Here is an 18,694-nt window from a genome sequence, read left to right as displayed (position 1 = left end):
ATGCATATGCTCAGGGGCGGATCTACATTGGTCCAAAGTTAGGCAATTGTCTTATCCTGAGTTTTGAAAATGAATCTTCGAGTATGGGGAAAATTGGTTATTTGCCGCTCCAAAACTTTCAAATTGTAAAAATGTCATTCCGAAATTTGAAATTATAAAAATGCCACTCCAAACTTCATTAATTTGTAATTTTGTCACTCCAAATAATTAATGACTAAAATGCTCTCCCTTCTTCTTGTTCTCTTCTTCTTCTCCTGCCATGGTGAAAACATGTACCATTTTCTGGTGGCAAGGCTTCTACCCATAAGGTAAAACATGGATCCAAATGCAAACTAAAAGGGATGAATTGTTTGAGATATCAGAGCTACCCCAAAAAGATCGATAATCTCAAATAGGTAATGGGGGCAGATAACAAGGTCGAAGAGGCCACCTTTCAGTATCTTGCAAGTCTTGTCTCCTTTCTCCCTTAGCTTTGCCAGAAGGCAGTGGTGGTAGAAATTGCTGATTATTCTAATCAGAAATAGCATAATTCCGATATATGTAAGGTTAATTTGTGGTTCTGGCATGTTTTTGTTGAGGTATTGAGAGTAGATTATGAGCACAGTGTTGTAGAAGTAGCTGAAGGTTATTACAAGTGCTGAATCTATCATCATGTTCCCGTTGAATTGATGGACAAATAAGACCTACAAAAATTAAATCACTCTTGGCAAATTAGATTTTATGTTAAATCAGAAACCAGTTCCAACTGTAAAGCACGAAACGATCATGGGTAGACTCTCATGTAGAATTTTCAAATGCAAAAAAGAAAATTACTATATTATCAAACAGTAATTATTGCATGTTTATTTCTTTATCAGCAGGGTTGTAGATAGGAATAAACATGTAATAGGTAATAGGGTTGTAGAAAGAAATAAACATGTAATGGCAGGAGAAGAAGAAGGGAGGGTATTTTAGTCATTAATTATTTGGAGTGGTAAAATTACAAATTAATGAAATTTGAAGTGACATTTTTACAATTTCAAATTTCGGAATAATATTTTTACAATTTGAAGGTTTTGGAGTGGCAAATAACCAAATTTTACTTGAGTATATTATTTGGCTCTTGCCTTACCTTGAAAAATAAGTTTGCCCTACCCTGTTGAGCAGTGACAGAGCCGGTAAGAGCTAATGTTTATCCTGGATTTTGAAACCATTCTTAGATTTGAATTTTTTTGATAAACCATAATTAGGAAAATGTTTTTTACTGATTCAGCATGATTGCTTTTTTTTTTTCAAAAACCAGAAGGACCGGAGGGCTCCTCCGGTCTCACTTTTTTCCTTTTCTCAAGACCGGAGGAGCCATCCGGTCTCAATATATATATATATATTTTTATTTTTTCCACTTTTTCCGTGCGGCGATCTGTGTAGCATCTCTATTTTTTATCCCAACAAAATTTATTTTCAAGACCGGAGCCTTGGTCCGGTCCCATTTTTTTTTTTTTTTTTTACTTTTTTTACTTTTTTTTTTATAAAACAGAAATTTGTTTTTATTTTTTATTTTTTGTATTGAAATATTAGAAATGTTGGATATATTTCTTTGAAAATAGATGGAATACAATATAATTTGATTTATTAGAAAGACTGTAACAAATAACCCGGATCAATATTTTTCAGGCCGGATTTTTCGCGACTGTAAGAAAAATTAATATATTTCTTTATGTATTATTGGAAAAAAATAAAAATACTTAGATTCTGAGTTATTGATCCCGGTTCAAAAGTCACTTCTATGTAATCTAGAAAATATTGTAATCCTTCTAGGACATTTAATTTATAAAAAGTTCTATCTATTTTGAGAATTCTTTTTGAATAATAATTATTAAATAACTTAAAGTTTTTGTTTTTTTTCAAAAATAGATAGAACTTTTCATAAATTAAATGTCCTAGAAGGATTACAATATTTTCTAGATTACATAGAAGTGACTTTTGAACCGGGATCAATAACTCAGAATCTAAGCATTTTTATTTTTTTACAATAACACATAAAGAAATATATTAATTTTTCTTACAGCCGCGAAAAATCCGGCCTGAAAAATATTGATCCGGGTTATTTGTTACAGTCTTTCTAATAAATCAAATTATATTGTATTCCATCTATTTTCAAAGAAATATATCCAACATTTCTAATATTTCAATACAAAAAAAAAAAAAAAAACAAATTTCTGTTTTATAAAAAAAAAAGTAAAAAAAAAAAAAAAAAATGGGACCGCACCAAGGCTTCGGTCTTGAAAATAAATTTTGTTGGAATATTAGTGAGATCTTCTGTGGCTTTCGTTAAATTTTGAAATAAAAATAGGGAGACCGGAGGGCTTCTCCGGTCTTGAGGAAAGAAAAAAAGTGAGACCGGAGGGCTCCTCCGGTCCTTCTGGTTTTTGAAAAAAAAAAAGCAATCATGCTGGATCAGTAAAAAATATTTTCTTAATTATGGTTTATCAAAAAAATCCCTTAGATTTTATGTTTTGTCCGATTTTCTTTGAATTTTGGTCTATTTTCTGAGGAAGAAGATGACGAGATGTGAGAAAAATATTGTACGGACATGGTACACATGAATCAAAGAATTTGTTATAAAGAAATTGAACCGAATTTAAATGAAAAAGTAGCAGAAGAGAGTGGGCCCCGGGGTCAGAATAAATGAACGACAGCGCAAATTCCCTTTCTTTCCTCTTCTTCGTTGCAGCCGGCCCTTGGAACAGATCAAATTCCACTTTTCTCTCTAAATTTCCTTTCATCTCCATTTCTCTGCATGGAGGACACCTCCATTTCCTCTGATTTTTTTTTTCTGATTTGATTTTAATATTTGTTTCTTATTCTTTTTGTTTCTCTTTATATTCTTTTATTTTTTCTATACTTATTCTCTTATTGAAAGGGTACGGTTAATCATGAGATTTATTTTATGAAAATTTTAATGGTGAACTCGATTAGCTAATGACCTGATTGACTATTTTCTAACACTGGTACCAGCCGGTATCAGTGTTATTTAGTGTACTGTGCACACAATTCTTACTTTATTATGATGAAAATTCTAAATCCGTCCCTGCGTATGCTGCATACTTATTGGTTTATCTTGTTATATAAATTAGATTATAGATATTATATTTTCAATATGATTTACTTGTTACCCAATAGCATTAAAGATATAACAAGATTCAGTGTTTACTTGACTTGTAATTTAATATATCGTTGCTTCGGTGTATATATTGGTTAGTCATTAATTTAATTGGTGGAGTTTTGAACAAAACGGTGACAAAAAATATCAACATAAATTTTTCACGAATTACTCTTAACCCGCATAAAATATGAACTAGCCACAAATGGTAACTCTGTATAGAATTTAGGATAAATCTATATGCTTGTAATACGGAGTAAATCTATGCACGGTGTGAAAAAACTTAGCAGCACTTCATGATAAAATATGTGTTACTCAAGAATAGAGATTCAATCGGTAAAAAGAAACACTAGTCTGACAGTTTATAAGTAATTACAACTTTGATTTCATATATAAAACGGACACTTGTATGTCTTTTATAAAAGAAAATTCACTCCCAAAAGACACTTTTTATTTTTTACCGTATAGACTTATCTATTAGATTAATAATATCTGTATTTATGAAATTATATTAAAAGTAGAACAAAAATAAACAGAATTAATTTATAAAAATTCTGCACCCATGCAATTAATTTTGTTTCCTTTTAATGTTTAGAAATTGATTTTTTTTCATACATTTTAAAAATTAATTTATGATATGAATGAGCAAATAAAAATTAATATTTTTGCCAAAACGACGTTCTAAAAATAATTTCATTACAAGATCTTTCTATTTATAATTTTGAGTTATATATCATAACATATGCTTACAAGTCATATATCATTTTTCAAAGTTCAATGATAAATTCAAACCGTCAAACTGATCTTCTTCTTGAGAGCTTCTTTTATCAACTATCAAATTAAGCAGTAAAAAAATAAATTTTTTTGTGCACATCTTAATGCATTATTTTTTTGAAAAATCTTTATTTTAAAAAATAAAAAAAGTAAAACTTTTCCAAAAAAAAATATAAAATTTAATTTTCAAACAAAGTAGAGATCATGTTAAATTGTTCATATCAATTATTTGAACTTTACAAATTAGATATATAACTTAGAGTGAGTCTATGGTACTATGCATATCACGGGTTGGTCCGTGCTACGGCTCAATATTCGACTTTTCAAAATCCTAATGGTCGACCCGAACCGTTCATCTTGTTCTCCATATTAATATGTGTTTGGAGACCAAATTTTACATTTTTTGAAATTTTTTTACTATTTTTTTTAGATATTTAGAAAATCACTTGATCTGAAAATTCTGGACCATCCAAAAACAGTGATTTTCAATAAATCTAAAAAAATAGTAAAAAAATTTCAAAAAAATATAAAATTTGGTCTCCAAACACATATTAATATGGAGAACAAGATGAACGGTTCGGATCGACCGTTAAGATTTTAAAAAGTCGAATATTGAGCCGTATTACGGGCCAAATCGTAATATGCATAGTACCATAGACTCACTCTATAACTTATAAGGATATGTTTTGATATTCTCTTATAAATAATGTAGCCAGACTGTATAAACTTATCACATATTCTATAAAATTATCACATAAAATTTAGAATTGAATTTTGTTTACCAATTCTCCCGAGTTTTTTAAAAATACCCAAATTTATAAATATTTTATTATAAATAACCACATTTTTGTCAAAATTTTATTTTTGCCCAAACCATAAAAATTATTTACGGTTTCAATTAAAAATTCAAACCGTAAATATTCCTTACGGTTTGAATTTTTTTTTTGATTTAAAAATTTGGACCGTATATAATATTTACGGTTCGAATTTTTTTTTTTAAGCCCAACTTTGCACCTCTGATTAACATAACAAAATACCTTCAAAAATCATAAAAATTTACCGACATGCATTCTTGACTTCATAGAATAAGACTGTGAAGTTTCATACAAAATCTCAAAACAGATTGTGAGATATCGGCTCTCAAAAATTGCCTGAACTGCTGAAGGAGTGCTTCTGAGCTCAAATTTGCACCTCTGATTAACATATCAAAACACCTTCAAAAATCATGAAAATTTACCGACATGCATTCTTGACTTCTTAGAACAAGACTGTGAAGTTTCATATAAAACCTAAAAACAGATCGTGAGATATTGGCTCTCAAAAATTACCCGAACGGCTGAAGGAGTGCTTTTGAGCCCAAATTTGCACCTCTGATTAACATATCAAAACACCTTCAAAAATCATGAAAATTTACCAACATGCATTCTTGACTTCATAGAACAAGACTGTAAAGTTTCACATAAAATCTCAAAACAGATCGTGAGATATCGGCTCTCAAAAATTGCCGGAGCTGCTGAAGGAGTGATTCTGAGCCCAACTTTGCACCTCTGGTTAACATATCAAAACACTTTCAAAAATCATGAAATGCAAGGTAGGCGACAAGGCCACCGTCCTCTCCGTTCCACTACTGATAGGTAGAGTCGAGGTATGTAACATTCAACCTTGATTATATTTCATTCCAATATTGAACAAGTCGTATTGTTGTTCCTAATTTTCTTGTTTTAGTATAGTGTTTTTTTGTTGTATAAATACTTTCCAAGAACGATTACAATATATAACATAGCTCAACTCAAAGCATAATAAAATATAACGAAACTAATTGGTATCCTTGCAGGGTCCTGCCTACATGCCTCCACTTTGCCTGTCAAGCACCTAACCGATATAGCCCTTCGGATTACCATTGATAGAGAGTTTTTTTTTTTTTTATAGTTTTAGTTCAGTTTAGCTATGTTATATTTTATTATGTTTGAGTTTTAGTTCAGTTTAGCTATGTTATGTTTTATTATGTTTGAGTTTTAGTTTAGTTTAGCTATGTTATGTTTTATTATGTTTGAGTTTTTAGTTTTGTTATGTTTCATTATCTCACGATCTGTTTTGAGATATTGTATGAAACTTCACAGTCTTGTTCTATGAAGTCAATAATGCATGTTGGTAAATTTTCATGATTTTTGAAAGTGTTTTGATATGTTAATCAGAGGTGCAAATTTGGGCTCAGAAGCACTCCTTCAGCAGTTCGGGCAATTTTTGAGAGCCGATATCTCACAATATGTTTTGAGATTTTGTATGAAACTTCACATTCTTGTTATATGAAGTCAAGAATGCATGTCGGTAAATTTTCATGATATTTGAAGGTGTTTTGATATGTTAATCAGAGGTGCAAATTTGGACTCATAAGCACTCCTTCAGCAGTTCGGGCAATTTTTGAGAGCCGATATCTCACGATCTGTTTTGAGATTTTGTATGAAACTTCACAATCTTATTCTACAAAGTCAAGAATGCATGTTGGTAAATTTTCATGATTTTTGAAGGTGTTTTGATATGTTAACCAGAGGTGCAAAGTTGGGCCAAAAAAAAAAAAAATTCGAACCGTAAATATTATATACGGTCCGAATTTTTAAATAAAAAAAGAAAATTCAAACCATAAGGAATATTTACGGTTTGAATTTTTAATTGAAACCGTAAATAATCTGTATGGTTTGGGCAAAAATAAAATTTTGACAAAAATGTAGTTATTTATAATAAAATATTTATAAATTTTAATATTTAAAAAAAACTCGGCCAATTCTCTTGTACTGCTTGCCACGTACATATTTACATTGGGTACACACTTGCAAAATCTGTACATCGAGCCCAAATAGCTCTCATCGAGCTGAAAAGCAATAGGTCCTAGAATATTCTTAAAGAAAATGACAATCAAAATCGATTAACCACCAGATATAGTGAAGTAGTGAACTATTCCCACCGAAATTCCAAAATTTGCCACCAAAAAAATTATCCAAATTACACGCCGAGTTATCAGTAAATACGATCTTGCAAATATCACAATAAAAAAGAACCCGCCAAATCGATTAGCCACCAGATATATTGCATAAGATCTTTCCAAAATCCCGCCATTTTCCCAAACATCATTAATCCCAATTCCTTCCGCTAAAAATCGAAAGAAAAACGATCACCTCCCTCTAGCACACAAAACCTCCCTTATGGGCCCCTTTCTCCGGCCCCGGCGCCGGCACCTGGTCTGCCGCCTGAACGACGACCGTCTCAGCAACCTCCCTGACGGCGTGCTCCACCAGATCCTCACGCTCCTCCCCATAGACTCTGTCGTGCGCACCTCTGCTCTCTCCTCCCGGTGGCGCTATCTCTGGCGGACCAACCCCACCCTCCACTTCCCGACCTACACCGACCTCGCCGCCGAGGTCGAGTGTGACGACTATGTTGATGCCATCGACTCCTGCCTCGATCTCTGCGCCTCCACCGAGCACTTCACCTCACTCTCCTTCACCATAAGCTGGCTCTTCTCAAGGGAGGAGCGCCGAGATATGGCTAACTACTGGGCCAGCTTCGCAGCTGTTCGCATTGTCGATTCTCTCTCGTTCAAATTTGAATACCCGGATGACCTAGATGAGTACTACAATGACGAATTGTCTTGGTTTATACCTTTGCCTGATGCCGTTTTCTATTGTTGGAGCATTACAACCCTGAAGCTTGATCATTGTGCGCTCTTTGATATACAGCCTGAGTTCGGTCGCCCAATCTTTCCATTTTTGGAAACAGTTTTTCTCAGATCAGTGGCTTTCATTGCTGATACCCTCTCAGGGCTTATCTCATCCAGTCCAAAAATAAAGAAATTGAACATTGGAGGTTCGAGGCTTACCAATCGAATTGTCATATCTAGCCCGACATTGGAGACTTTAGATATGTATAGGAATGTATTTTCTATCGGTTGCCCGGTGGAGATTAGCTTGGCACCAAGGCTTCGTTTTCTTGGCCTGTGCTGTGACCTTACATGGACTAAGACAGCACCGCTGGTGAACATAGAAGAGATTACACTGCTTAATGATACCAAAAAGAAATTCCGTGATCGTACAGAATGGAGGCTTCTAGTTTCGGTGGTGAGAAATGCACGTGTGCTTGGGCGGATGAGTGGTTTACTCAGGTAATCATAACTATTATGCATATGACATGATGATTTGTTTCAGAAAAGTTAACTTGATGAAATTGTAATGATTATGAGAATTATCCTTTCAGTTTATGTTGAACGGTGATCGTGATTTTGGTCGTCGGTTGCCTGTGTTTGAAAACCTTAAGCGGTTCGATTTCTGTGGGAGGCCAGATGGATTCAATTGGGTGCTTGGGCTAGTGCATAACCTGTCAGAGTGCCCGGTTCTAGAGGAGCTCTACTTCAGAGTGAGTAGCTTTGTGCTGTTTATTGGATTAGTTTTAAAGCAAGACTTATGTTTTCCTTCATTAATTTAGATCAGTGGTGAAATTAACAACCATAGTGGGGTTTCAATTTTATCCCCTGCTTGTTTGGGACTAAAGGCTTGGTTGTTGTTGTAGTGGGGCTTCAATTTTAAACTGTTGACCTCCATGTATAATCATTTGAAGCAAGGTGATAGTGCTGGACTCAAAAAGTGCACATGGGTTGTCTGGTCAAAGTCAAATGGCCCAGATTACGCCTTGATTTTTCTTTGATCGAGGACCCAGCTACAAAGTATGGAACAAAAGTGGTATCACTTCAACAGCTTTGGATGGGTAGTCTTGGTCTGGGTACTATACCAGTTAGGTTTCTTATTGTTTCTGGTACAGAATGACCAGCATCGGCCCTACCAATCAGAATTTTTTTTTTCCTTCTGCTCCATATTTCGTTTGATTTGAATTTAGTTGGATGATGGGGCTGAATTATGGCTTAACAGTGTGGTTTGTCCTTTTTTTCATATAAAATCTTCAAGAAGTGTTGTAAGTTTGTCGGTATCTTCATCTTATTAAAAATAATAAGTAGACAGAAACCTAGTACAATATATCATTAAAAATAACTGGCTATAATCTGTAAGGAGACATAGGTTATATACAATAATAAGAAGATATATCAGTGAAAAGAAAATGAAAAGATTAGTATGTACAATTTACTTGTGAATAATCCCTAATGCTAGGTTTGTAGATTTGGACGTGTACTGTAGTGGTTTAGTTTGGAATTGTGTTTGTATAAACATGCTGATCTGTAAATTCCTCTTTAGTTAATTTTTGGTTCTTTCAATTTAATTTAATTGTGGCCCAATTGTGAATTGTTCCTTCATATAAGCTCTCAAAAAAGTCTTATATTATTTAAAGCTTTACTGAGATTGATTTCTCATATAGAACACTTTTCTTATTTCCTTTACAATTCTCTGTAGCTGAACTGTATGTGGTCAAGAAAAGGCACTGCCGCTGATGATGATGTAAGCACTGGTCTCTACTAATATGTTTTTTGTACTTAACATATCAGTTTGATAGTATTACTATTATTTTTTTGGGCCTTCTGGTGCAACAGCTTCTCCATGTCTTCTATATGATGTTACAGCTTTTTTCCTGGATCTTGTAGGATCTCAATCCTGACGGCTATGGTGATGTGCTAGCAACGAAAATTTTGGAAGAACTCGAGAAGGATGTGCCTTTTGTGTCTCCTCTCAAGAAGGTAACAATTGAAGATTTTACAGGAGAGGTGGCAATTACCACTCTGGTGCAGTTTCTCTTGTACAGGGCATCTCTTCTTGAATCAGTTGTGCTGTATCATTGCAAGCATGATGTTAATATAAAGAGGGGAGTAACCAGAGCTCGTAAGAAGATGTTGAATGTCCAAAAGGCATCTCCTTCTGTGAAGATAGCAATAATTGATTCTAGCACGTTTTGTGATGGTAGCATATCAGAAAAGCAACCTCGACAGACTTTGCACTAGAATCCTTATTTCGATGACTTCTAATGTTGAAATATTCTGTATTTATTACTTTTGAGACTTGAGGTTTATAACTGGCTGTAAGTATAGAAACCAATGTCTCGTTTAAGTTTCTTAATGGAAAGTAGAGAATATCAAATACGAGTTGTATGTTGCAGAGGCTTTTGGAATCGGTAATCTTTCAAGTTGGGGCTTTTCTAACCTTGAATTGGATGACCCTTATTTTGAAGCAAGGTCCAGTATAACTTTGGATTTAAGGTGTGAGTGCTTTACTCTGGAATTTCGAATTCAAAGTACGACTGATTCTCAATTTAAGGTAAGTTAAGGATTTCACATTTAATTTTTTAGCAGCTAATATTCTGGAAGAACTCAAGAAAGATTTGCTTGTTGGGCCTTCTCTCAAGATTGAAACATATACAAACACTTTATAGAAGAGGCAGCAATTAGAACATTGCCGCTGTTTCTCTTGTACAAGACATCTCTTCTTAGGAGTGCAAACGGGTCGGATATTATCCATCCATATCCGAAAATTAAATATGAGTATCTGAATATCCATACGGATACGGATGCGGATACGGATACGGATACATATATTGTTTAAAATTTTAATTATCTGTTTCTGAATAGTAGATATATATCATATAGTTTAATATAAATTATGAATTTTTTTTTGCTATTCACCATTATAAAAGCCGGATATCTGTATCTGTATCTGTTTATTCGAAAAATAAAAAACAGATACGGATATGGTTTTACCACTATCTGATCCGTATTTGATCTGTTTGCACCCCTATCTCTTCTGGTTTTGTATTTGCAACGAGCCTAGATCTCGTTTGTAAGATAGAAAGAAAAGATTCAAACTTTATGCAAAAGAAGAGAGTAATTTGGATAAAAGCGATGGAGCAAGTAGCAGCCAATCGCTCGAAAAGCTCAAAGCAATTCGTTCATTTCACTAAGTAATTTCTGGATATAATTCCATACGCACATTTGCCTTATAAAGGCGATGCGATTTGTAAAAAGAAGTAAGAAAAACGATTACAGAATTACTCAATTTATTCTACAGTTGCCATATCAGCTGAGAAGCTGAGTTGGTGTAACTAACTCAAAACATAATCTGAAATCTGTCGGGGACAGTCCTCTAATCTTCTCCATTTCCTCTCTGTTTCTGCATTTGTGAGGCCCAGTTGTCAGGGACAATGCAGGTTGCAACTTTGGGATTCGTTTTAATTAACGGGACCCTTCTGTCAGCGACTCCTTTCGTTATTTCTTCCTGCCCCAAATCTAACTCACAACTCCAACGGTCATCCCCAAATCGCAGCTGCTTCGTTGCAGTATTATTGCCAAAATTAGGTTAATATTGAGAGGAGAATGATAACAGTTGGTGAGATGTTTGGACTTTGGACAGTGGACTGCGAGTGCAATCTAGACAGAGTGTTTATTGAAATCCTTATTTCTATGACATGTCAATGTTGAAACAGTTTCATTTGGGATGTGAAATGTACCACCCAACATTCTTGTTAACCATGAAACTTGGGTTGTTAGTGGACTCTAAAGATTTTCGCAATTCGTGGAGTCAATAGTGATGGATTTATAGAGCTTTACAAACAGTAATTTCAAATAAATATTTAGGCTTGCTTTATTTGTTTTAATAATCTCAGCTTTTATGAGAAAATGAAAAATTTGTAAATTATGAATAATTATTATTCTCCTGCTCCATGTGACCATGTCCAAGACTAACCTAATAATAATAATAATATTAACTGTTTGAAATGTTTGACAATGTTGTACTGCGCCAAGTTAAATTTACGGTACAAGCAACCCATTTTTTATGTAACAAAGAAAAAACCCCTCTTTCCTATAAAAAATTCTTTTCATTTCCATTGTATTTAATCATGTTGAATTCAAAAGAAATAACTTTTGAATAGAATCAAGAATCAAGGATATTCACATTGAGTCCCAATCTGCTGCCATTGGCGGATTTAAGTGGTACAAATGATGGTGCAATGTCCCCCATTTTTTTTTTTTAATAAATACAGGTATATACCGTATTTTTTCTGTTATACATATCTATAAAAATATTTGTTCCATTACGGCTCCATAGTTGTAATTTATTATAACATTTGTTCCGTTATGATTCCCGTAATTATATAATTGTAATTTTATACTTTTAAGATTGTTATTTGTAACATCACAATTTTTGAAAATATGAATAATTTATTTGACTTGAAAATAAAATGTGTAAAAAAAAAAAAAAATTTAATTATAGCAGAAGTAGAATTAATATAGTTATACATACATAGAAATAATTATTTATATTCAATTAATAAAGAAAGTTATAATTATAATATCACACAAGTAATTATATATGTTTTATTTCATTTTGGTATATTTAAAATTTGTTAACATTTTACAATTAGAAACTTAATATTTAGATGCCAAGTTTTATATCTAAAGTTATAAGGAGTTTAGTGTAAATTAGTTGATTATTAGGTGAGAATAAAGATAAGTGAATGTATTTTATATAAAATAATTTGCACGAGGTGTACACTGTCCATCCATTCTTCTACCACCTAACTCCACTAATTAACACTCATTGTCACTATTATTTCACCAAGCTTAATCGGAAAACAAAAAGAAAAATAAAAACAGAGAAGGAGACGGGTTAAAAAGAAGAGGGGAGAAATTAAGAGAAAACAATGAAAGAAGGAAATAGAGAGGAGAAAGAAGAGACGTCGGAAGTTCGAAGGTGGCCGAGGCACGAGGAAGATGGAGAAGGAAACTTGCTTGGTTGATTGTGTTCCTGGGGCTGCCCTCGAGTGACTCGATCGGCCTGATTCTGAACAGTGAACCGACTTTGGTCTCTATCGTGCCCAACGTTAACAGGTGCGGGTTTCGAGTTATTCTCAGATTCCTCTAACTTATTTTATTGTTGTTGTTTTCTTGTCAATTCCATTGCTTGTTGTTGGGGCTTGCTTTGTTGTTGATGCTTGCTTGATTGCTTGATTGCTAATTAGTTGTAATTAAGTTTTTGAATTGCATAGCATGAATGCATGAGTTGTCATAAGGAGCATGGACATATATTTTAGAATTGAATTGTGACATAACTTGAAGAGTATAGTGGCAAAATAGGATTTGTAGTATGTGCTAGGGTTATATTTTTAGATTAAAGCATCATGATGCATGATCACATCTTTTTATAGCAAAAATATGAAAATGATGTTTAAATTTAGAATTTTGGTTTGAAACATGACATGTGATTTGCATCAAGTGTTTGAGTTGCATTGCATATGTATAAATGATATAAGACATGAGTTGAACTATTTACTTGTTTCAAATGGAATGTGTTAAAAGAACCACAAGTCTGAAAAAACATGTAGGCGCCCATATTTGGGGTAAGCGTGCAATTTCAGTTATATAGGCACTGAACTTGTAGCGCATAACATAAATTGCATGGGCGCTATTTTTGTGGTAGCGCATGACTCGATTATGTAGACGCTGAACTTGTAGTGCATAACTTTAGTCATGTAGGCATCTTATTCGGGGTAAGCACATAATTTGAAGTTATGGCCATAACAGAAATTGTATAGGCGCCATATTCGTGGTAGCGTATGATCGGAGTCTTGAATGAATCTTGACGGTCATGTAGGCACTGAACTTGTAGTGCATGACCAGAGTCATGTAGGCGTTGTGTTTGTAGCGCATGACCGAGATATTGTAATACCAAAATGGTTACCAAATATAATGATATTTTATTCTATCATGAATAGTCTTGAACAAAGCATGATTGTACGATATGATTGCACAACTAAATTGGATTGAACTTTTAAGTCTATTGCACATGAGTATTGCATATTATAATATTCATTATGCTTGATTGTTATATATAGCTATCAATAATTGTTTCTCTAGCTTGCTGATTTTCTTTCGCGGTATTTCATCATTCTTAAGGTGAACTTTGGTTTATGTTACTTAAAATGATTATAGTTTATAACTTAGATTCTTTGACTCTTCGATTATTGTTGTACTCTATATTGTTTTGCTCGGTGTTGTTTTGGTTTCAGTTGGTCGGATCTGGGGATAACTCAACTGAAACTGAATACCGCACTGGGAGATTTTCAATCTCTCACTGTTCTACTTTGTGAGTTCCAGATACAAAGCACGATATTCGGGAACAAGTTGTAGAACTTGAAGATATGCGGAATTTGCCACAGCTGCTATGGTAATTCACTTGCATATTTTATACCGTAGTAGGTTTGTTTTCAATTGATTTATTAAATTTAAATTTATTCATGCAATAATGTGGCTCTTGTCTGTGTCATTGGTAATTTATGTATATATTTGATTGTGTATGATGATTGAATCGGCTTGCGCTTACAGCGCGGCGGGTTGTCGGCCCCATTGTTGGGGTGTGACATAATTATTATTATATTGATATTAATTTTATTATAGTATTTGGTTTCTGGCTCCGTCCTTGAATGCTGCCTAGGTCACTGGTACACGGGCCCCATACAATACTAGGGTCTTAGAAAGGCACCGTTTAGTTAGGTTTAAGATAACAGGCATGATCAATGTTCGTTTTAAGCCATAACCTTTAAGAGCAAGAACCCTCTATGTTTTTCCAAGAATGCGCGTTTTAAGCTATAACCTTTAAGAGCAAGACCCTTCTCTGTTTTTCCAAGAATCAAAGAAAATCAATGGCTCCTTCCATATTGCTTCTCCTCCCAGCTCTATTCTTCTCTCTTGTACTCCTGATGGTCCCCTATAGCCACATCATGGACCCCACCTCTACCACACTAGCAATCAGCCAGGCAAGATCAGATGAGAATGGAAGAAACCGGTCAGCCGTTACCCTATCCCTGCCAAGAATCCTGCCCGGTGCTTGTGTCCCAGATGACACCTTTTGTTCTTGCGGGGTTTATCCCGACTCAGGGGATCTGTGCGGTGGGTCAGGGGTTATTTGCATGAGGTCCGACTCTGGCACAGGTACAACAGACTCTTCCCCATTTTCTGCAATAATCGAAATGTCACGTGCTCTGTTAAAGACAATACGGGAAATGCTCGGCAAATGGTGGCTTGTTTATGTCATTTTTGGTATAGTATTTGCCATAGTCGGTACATACGGTGTGTACGTCTGTATGAAATGGTTGAAGTTACGCTGGTGTGGAGTACCGGCGAGCAGTTCATCGCCTCAACAAGAAACTGACTTGGTTGTTCCCAGCTACCCCCCTGCGCCATCCTTCCCAGACTTAGACAATGTGCAGGAATTCAGCTTCAATGAGTTAAAGGATGCAACTTTTAATTTCTCAGTGGCTTTTCAGATTGGTACCGGGAGTTTTAGTGTAGTGTACCGCGGCCGGCTTTCTGATGGCCGGAAGGTGGCAGTGAAGCGCTCTAACACCACAGGTTCGCCTCGGGAGGCAGTGTTCAAAGCTGAGGTGGAAACACTAGCCAAGGCCCGCCATGTGAATGTGGTGAGTCTCATCGGTTACTGCACAGAAAACAATGAGCGGATTTGTGTCTTTGAATACATGATAAACAAAGATCTGGTAGGGAACCTTCACCCAAGAATGTGGCAAATGAGGACGCAGCTTTGCACTTCTTGGAAATTGAGAATTAAGGTTCTGCTTGATGCAGCAAGAGGAATCGAATACCTGCACCGGTATTGTGAACCCAAAATCATACACCGTGATATCAAGTCAGCAAACATACTGCTGGATGAAAAATGGGTTGCCAAAATCTCAGATTTCGGGTTTGCTGTGTTTGGGCCTGAACCAGGGAGTGACCGTGTTGATGTTGACGTGGCGAGTGGGACAACCGGGTACGCGGACCCAGATTGCTATGGTGATGCCCCATTTGTAAGTCAACGAACCGACGTGTATAGCTTTGGGATGGTAATGTTGGAGATGGTTACTAGCCGAATGGCATATAATAGAGCTGATAACAAATACTTGGCCACTTTGGCAGCTCCGAGAATTGCTGCAGGAAGGTTTAGGCAAGTGATAGATAATAGGCTGTCTTTGCCATCGGAACGTGAGATGGAGGCCGTAGAGATGGTGGCGCGGATCGCACAACAATGTGTGTCACCTGGTTTAGAAAGACCAAATATGAGCGTCATTGTAACAAAGCTTGAAAGTGCAGTCGCACGGTTTGATTAGATATACCAAATGGTTTGTACCATTAGTATTTTCATCATTTTTTGAATGATTTATATGTATGCTTTGAATAAGAATCTGTTCAAAGCTATAACCTTTAATTTCTTTGTCTAAGCAACTTTGCTAATTGAGATTTTTGTGGTGCTCAATCTTTTAAATTCTTTATTATCTATTTTAGATAATCAGGTTTTTGTGTTGTACGAGCAGTCTTTTTGCTCATCTTTCCTCTAGGTACTGCGCCAATCTGGAACCAAAGTATTTTCACAAACTTTACATAACTATACGAAATTGGTTTTAAGCTTCCTCATTTACATGATAACACATGAAATAATCATAATTTAACCCAATTTTGTATAGCACTATAATTTTTTATTTTTTTTTGAGAAAAAATAGGGATCAGGTCCCTATTTTAATATATTGTTAAAGTTAAATTGGGTTTGCAACATACAGAAAAGGAACTTAAAATGTGTTCAAAACATTTGAGTTGTTGAAAAACAAAGAATATAAATAATAGTACTGGTAAATGCTAAATAGGGAAACAAAACTGAAATCAGAAAACATTGCAAGACTTGCTAGTAAGATTCAAATTTGTGCTTGTGTGCTGAATCTTAGTTGCAGCATGATTTCTTCCATCAGCTCTTGTATCCGTTTATGTTGCTCCCAAAAAATTCTCGAACATCTCTCTCTCCAAGTGATGAACTCTGCCATTACTACACTATATTGCCTCTCCTCTTTTGTGTACCTGGTCCGGTACACAGCTTGTACCGCATCTGATGCCCCATTTGGCAGCCTAGTCCCTAGAGTTTCATTTATTGTTCTGTACACCCCTGCATGTATGTACAATCAGTAAATAAGTGTCAAACAGATTCAGAATTCACTATGCACATGTTAACCAAGTTCTAGCCTTTTTTCGTTAAATTTTCAATCGTCAGAAGCAGTGTAACTTCTAGCAATTGCAAAAATCTAAAAAATATATAAAAATATATGAAAAATTTGCAATACAATAACCTAAAAGGCTAATCCATTTACCCTCAGTCAATATGTTTGTCAGGCATTACCAGTTTTACACCAAAATGATTAATATTGATTAACAAAATATGAACTCACACAGACACATACAAACGCAATTTAAATGCATTCTAGAATATTTTTATAAATATTATTTGTTTTGTCTGTTTATTTAAGCACGGATAAATTTATACTCATATAATAGACATAATTAAGTTACATTTATCCCTGAGTTATGATTAAATGACTCAAGAATTCAATTCATTTGAATGATTTATTATGGAAAGGCAATAATGATACGTACCACTGAAGGTAGCTTCTGAATATTTCCTTCTATAAATTTGGGTTTACTGGATGAATGGCCCAAAAATATTATAGTTAAGACTAATAGGCTGTAGTTAATACTTAATAGATTCGTGTTCTAATTTAGCGCTTCAAGGCTGCAGCCATAATTTAGTGAAGGAACTCTATTTTTCAGTTGAGCTCAAATATAATTTCTGGGCTTTCAATCCTATATATACTGAGCATACATATAATTTCTGGGCTTTAATTTGTTGCAAACTGTTAACACTTTCTAAACCACGATCTACAATATTTTTTGTTCATAAACTTACGCCCAATAATGTCCCAAGTATTTATACTTGCAGCAAAATTATATTTATACTAATTTCTTATCGTGTAGATATATCATTCAAATATATTAAAAGATCATCCAAAATATTTTTAACAATTAAAAATTATAATGCATCATATGATAGTATACCTCAGCGCTCAATTGTCAATACTACAGCTATCAGGGAAATATATATCCAGCATTCATTATCCCGCCGGGAGTTTATTTTATTTGTTGGAATTTGCCTTTGATCAGTTGCAACAAAAAAATGACACCAACATTTTTCTTCTCTCTTTATATCTTCGTGTATTTTTTTTTGAGGGAATTTTCAATTTTGTATGCACATGTTTGTGTGTTTGAGTTGCAACTAAAAATGATTCTTTCATATGAATGGAATGACATTTTTTAAGAGAAGCTTGTAGTTGCATTATAAATTTAACCTGCAATATCATGCACTTTAATTATCAAGCCTTTGAATATATATATTCCACATATGTTTGCATTTTAAGTAGTTTATAGTTTACTATCTAGATATCATAAATTAATTCTTCTATTGTAAATAATCTAATTGAAGGTAAAACAAATATTAATAGCCAATAGACCACTAACTAAATGACAACAATATGCACCAAATTTAATATAGTATGAAAATTATTACAACACTCCTGCAGGGTGAAAGACCTTTTTGTTTACTAAATCAAATATGTATTTTTTTTTCAAGCAAGTTCACTAAAATATGAATCACTCTTTCATGAAAAGCAAGTTTGGTCTAAACCAAGAGACAGTATCTGTATGTTGCCACTGGTCTTGGGAAGTTGCTACAATTTCAGTGGTACCATCTGATAAATGCACCGCTTCTATGGAGTGAACCCCATTCTCTCTTTCGCCGTTGTTATACAAAACACTTGAGAAGTAGATGCACTCTCCTTCACATCCGGAAATATTCCTACCCAAAAAATTCGGGCTGGAGCATTCTGACACAAACAAGGTTAACTCACTTCCAATGCTCTCAACCTTGCACCAAGAAGGCTCTTCAGTACTCAAATCAGCCCGATATACCACCGTATGATATT

The 18,694-nt window shown here is 34.4% G+C and overlaps 2 protein-coding genes across 4 annotated transcripts; both read left to right on the top strand.

The window, feature by feature from the left end:
- Nucleotides 1-7,089: 7,089 nt before the first annotated feature.
- Nucleotides 7,090-10,347, top strand: LOC144556933 (F-box/LRR-repeat protein At3g26922-like). 3 transcript variants are annotated; one of them, XM_078305440.1, is made up of 4 exons: nucleotides 7,871-8,072; nucleotides 8,165-8,323; nucleotides 9,310-9,354; nucleotides 9,498-10,347. In XM_078305440.1, the coding sequence occupies exons 1-4, from the start codon at nucleotides 8,007-8,009 to the stop codon at nucleotides 9,849-9,851; spliced, it is 624 nt and encodes a 207-aa protein (XP_078161566.1). In that variant the 5' UTR covers nucleotides 7,871-8,006; the 3' UTR covers nucleotides 9,852-10,347. The 3 variants fall into 3 exon arrangements, 2 of the variants coding, with proteins under 2 accessions (XP_078161565.1, XP_078161566.1); XR_013512521.1 differs by lacking the exon at nucleotides 9,310-9,354 and having other exon boundaries at nucleotides 7,090-8,072; nucleotides 9,498-9,610; XM_078305439.1 differs by lacking the exons at nucleotides 9,310-9,354; nucleotides 9,498-10,347 and having other exon boundaries at nucleotides 7,090-8,072; nucleotides 8,165-8,543.
- Nucleotides 10,348-14,427: 4,080 nt separating this feature from the next.
- LOC144557027 (putative serine/threonine-protein kinase-like protein CCR3) lies at nucleotides 14,428-16,135 on the top strand. Its single transcript, XM_078305564.1, has one exon. The coding sequence runs from the start codon at nucleotides 14,543-14,545 to the stop codon at nucleotides 16,001-16,003; it is 1,461 nt and encodes a 486-aa protein (XP_078161690.1). The 5' UTR covers nucleotides 14,428-14,542; the 3' UTR covers nucleotides 16,004-16,135.
- The last annotated feature ends 2,559 nt before the right edge of the window (nucleotides 16,136-18,694 follow it).

Source organism: Carex rostrata, chromosome 7 (assembly GCF_964058835.1).
Source record: "Carex rostrata chromosome 7, lpCarRost1.2, whole genome shotgun sequence".
Taxonomy (NCBI): Eukaryota; Viridiplantae; Streptophyta; class Magnoliopsida; order Poales; family Cyperaceae; genus Carex; species Carex rostrata.
The sequence above is the reverse complement of the archived record's forward strand: the minus strand, read 5'-3'. Positions and strand labels throughout refer to the sequence as shown.

Coding starts and splice junctions, on each gene's coding strand:
- LOC144556933 (XM_078305439.1), top strand. CDS start 7,117: ATGGGCCCCTTTCTCCGGCCCCGGCGCCGGCACCTGGTCTGCCGCCTG.
- LOC144557027 (XM_078305564.1), top strand. CDS start 14,543: ATGGCTCCTTCCATATTGCTTCTCCTCCCAGCTCTATTCTTCTCTCTT.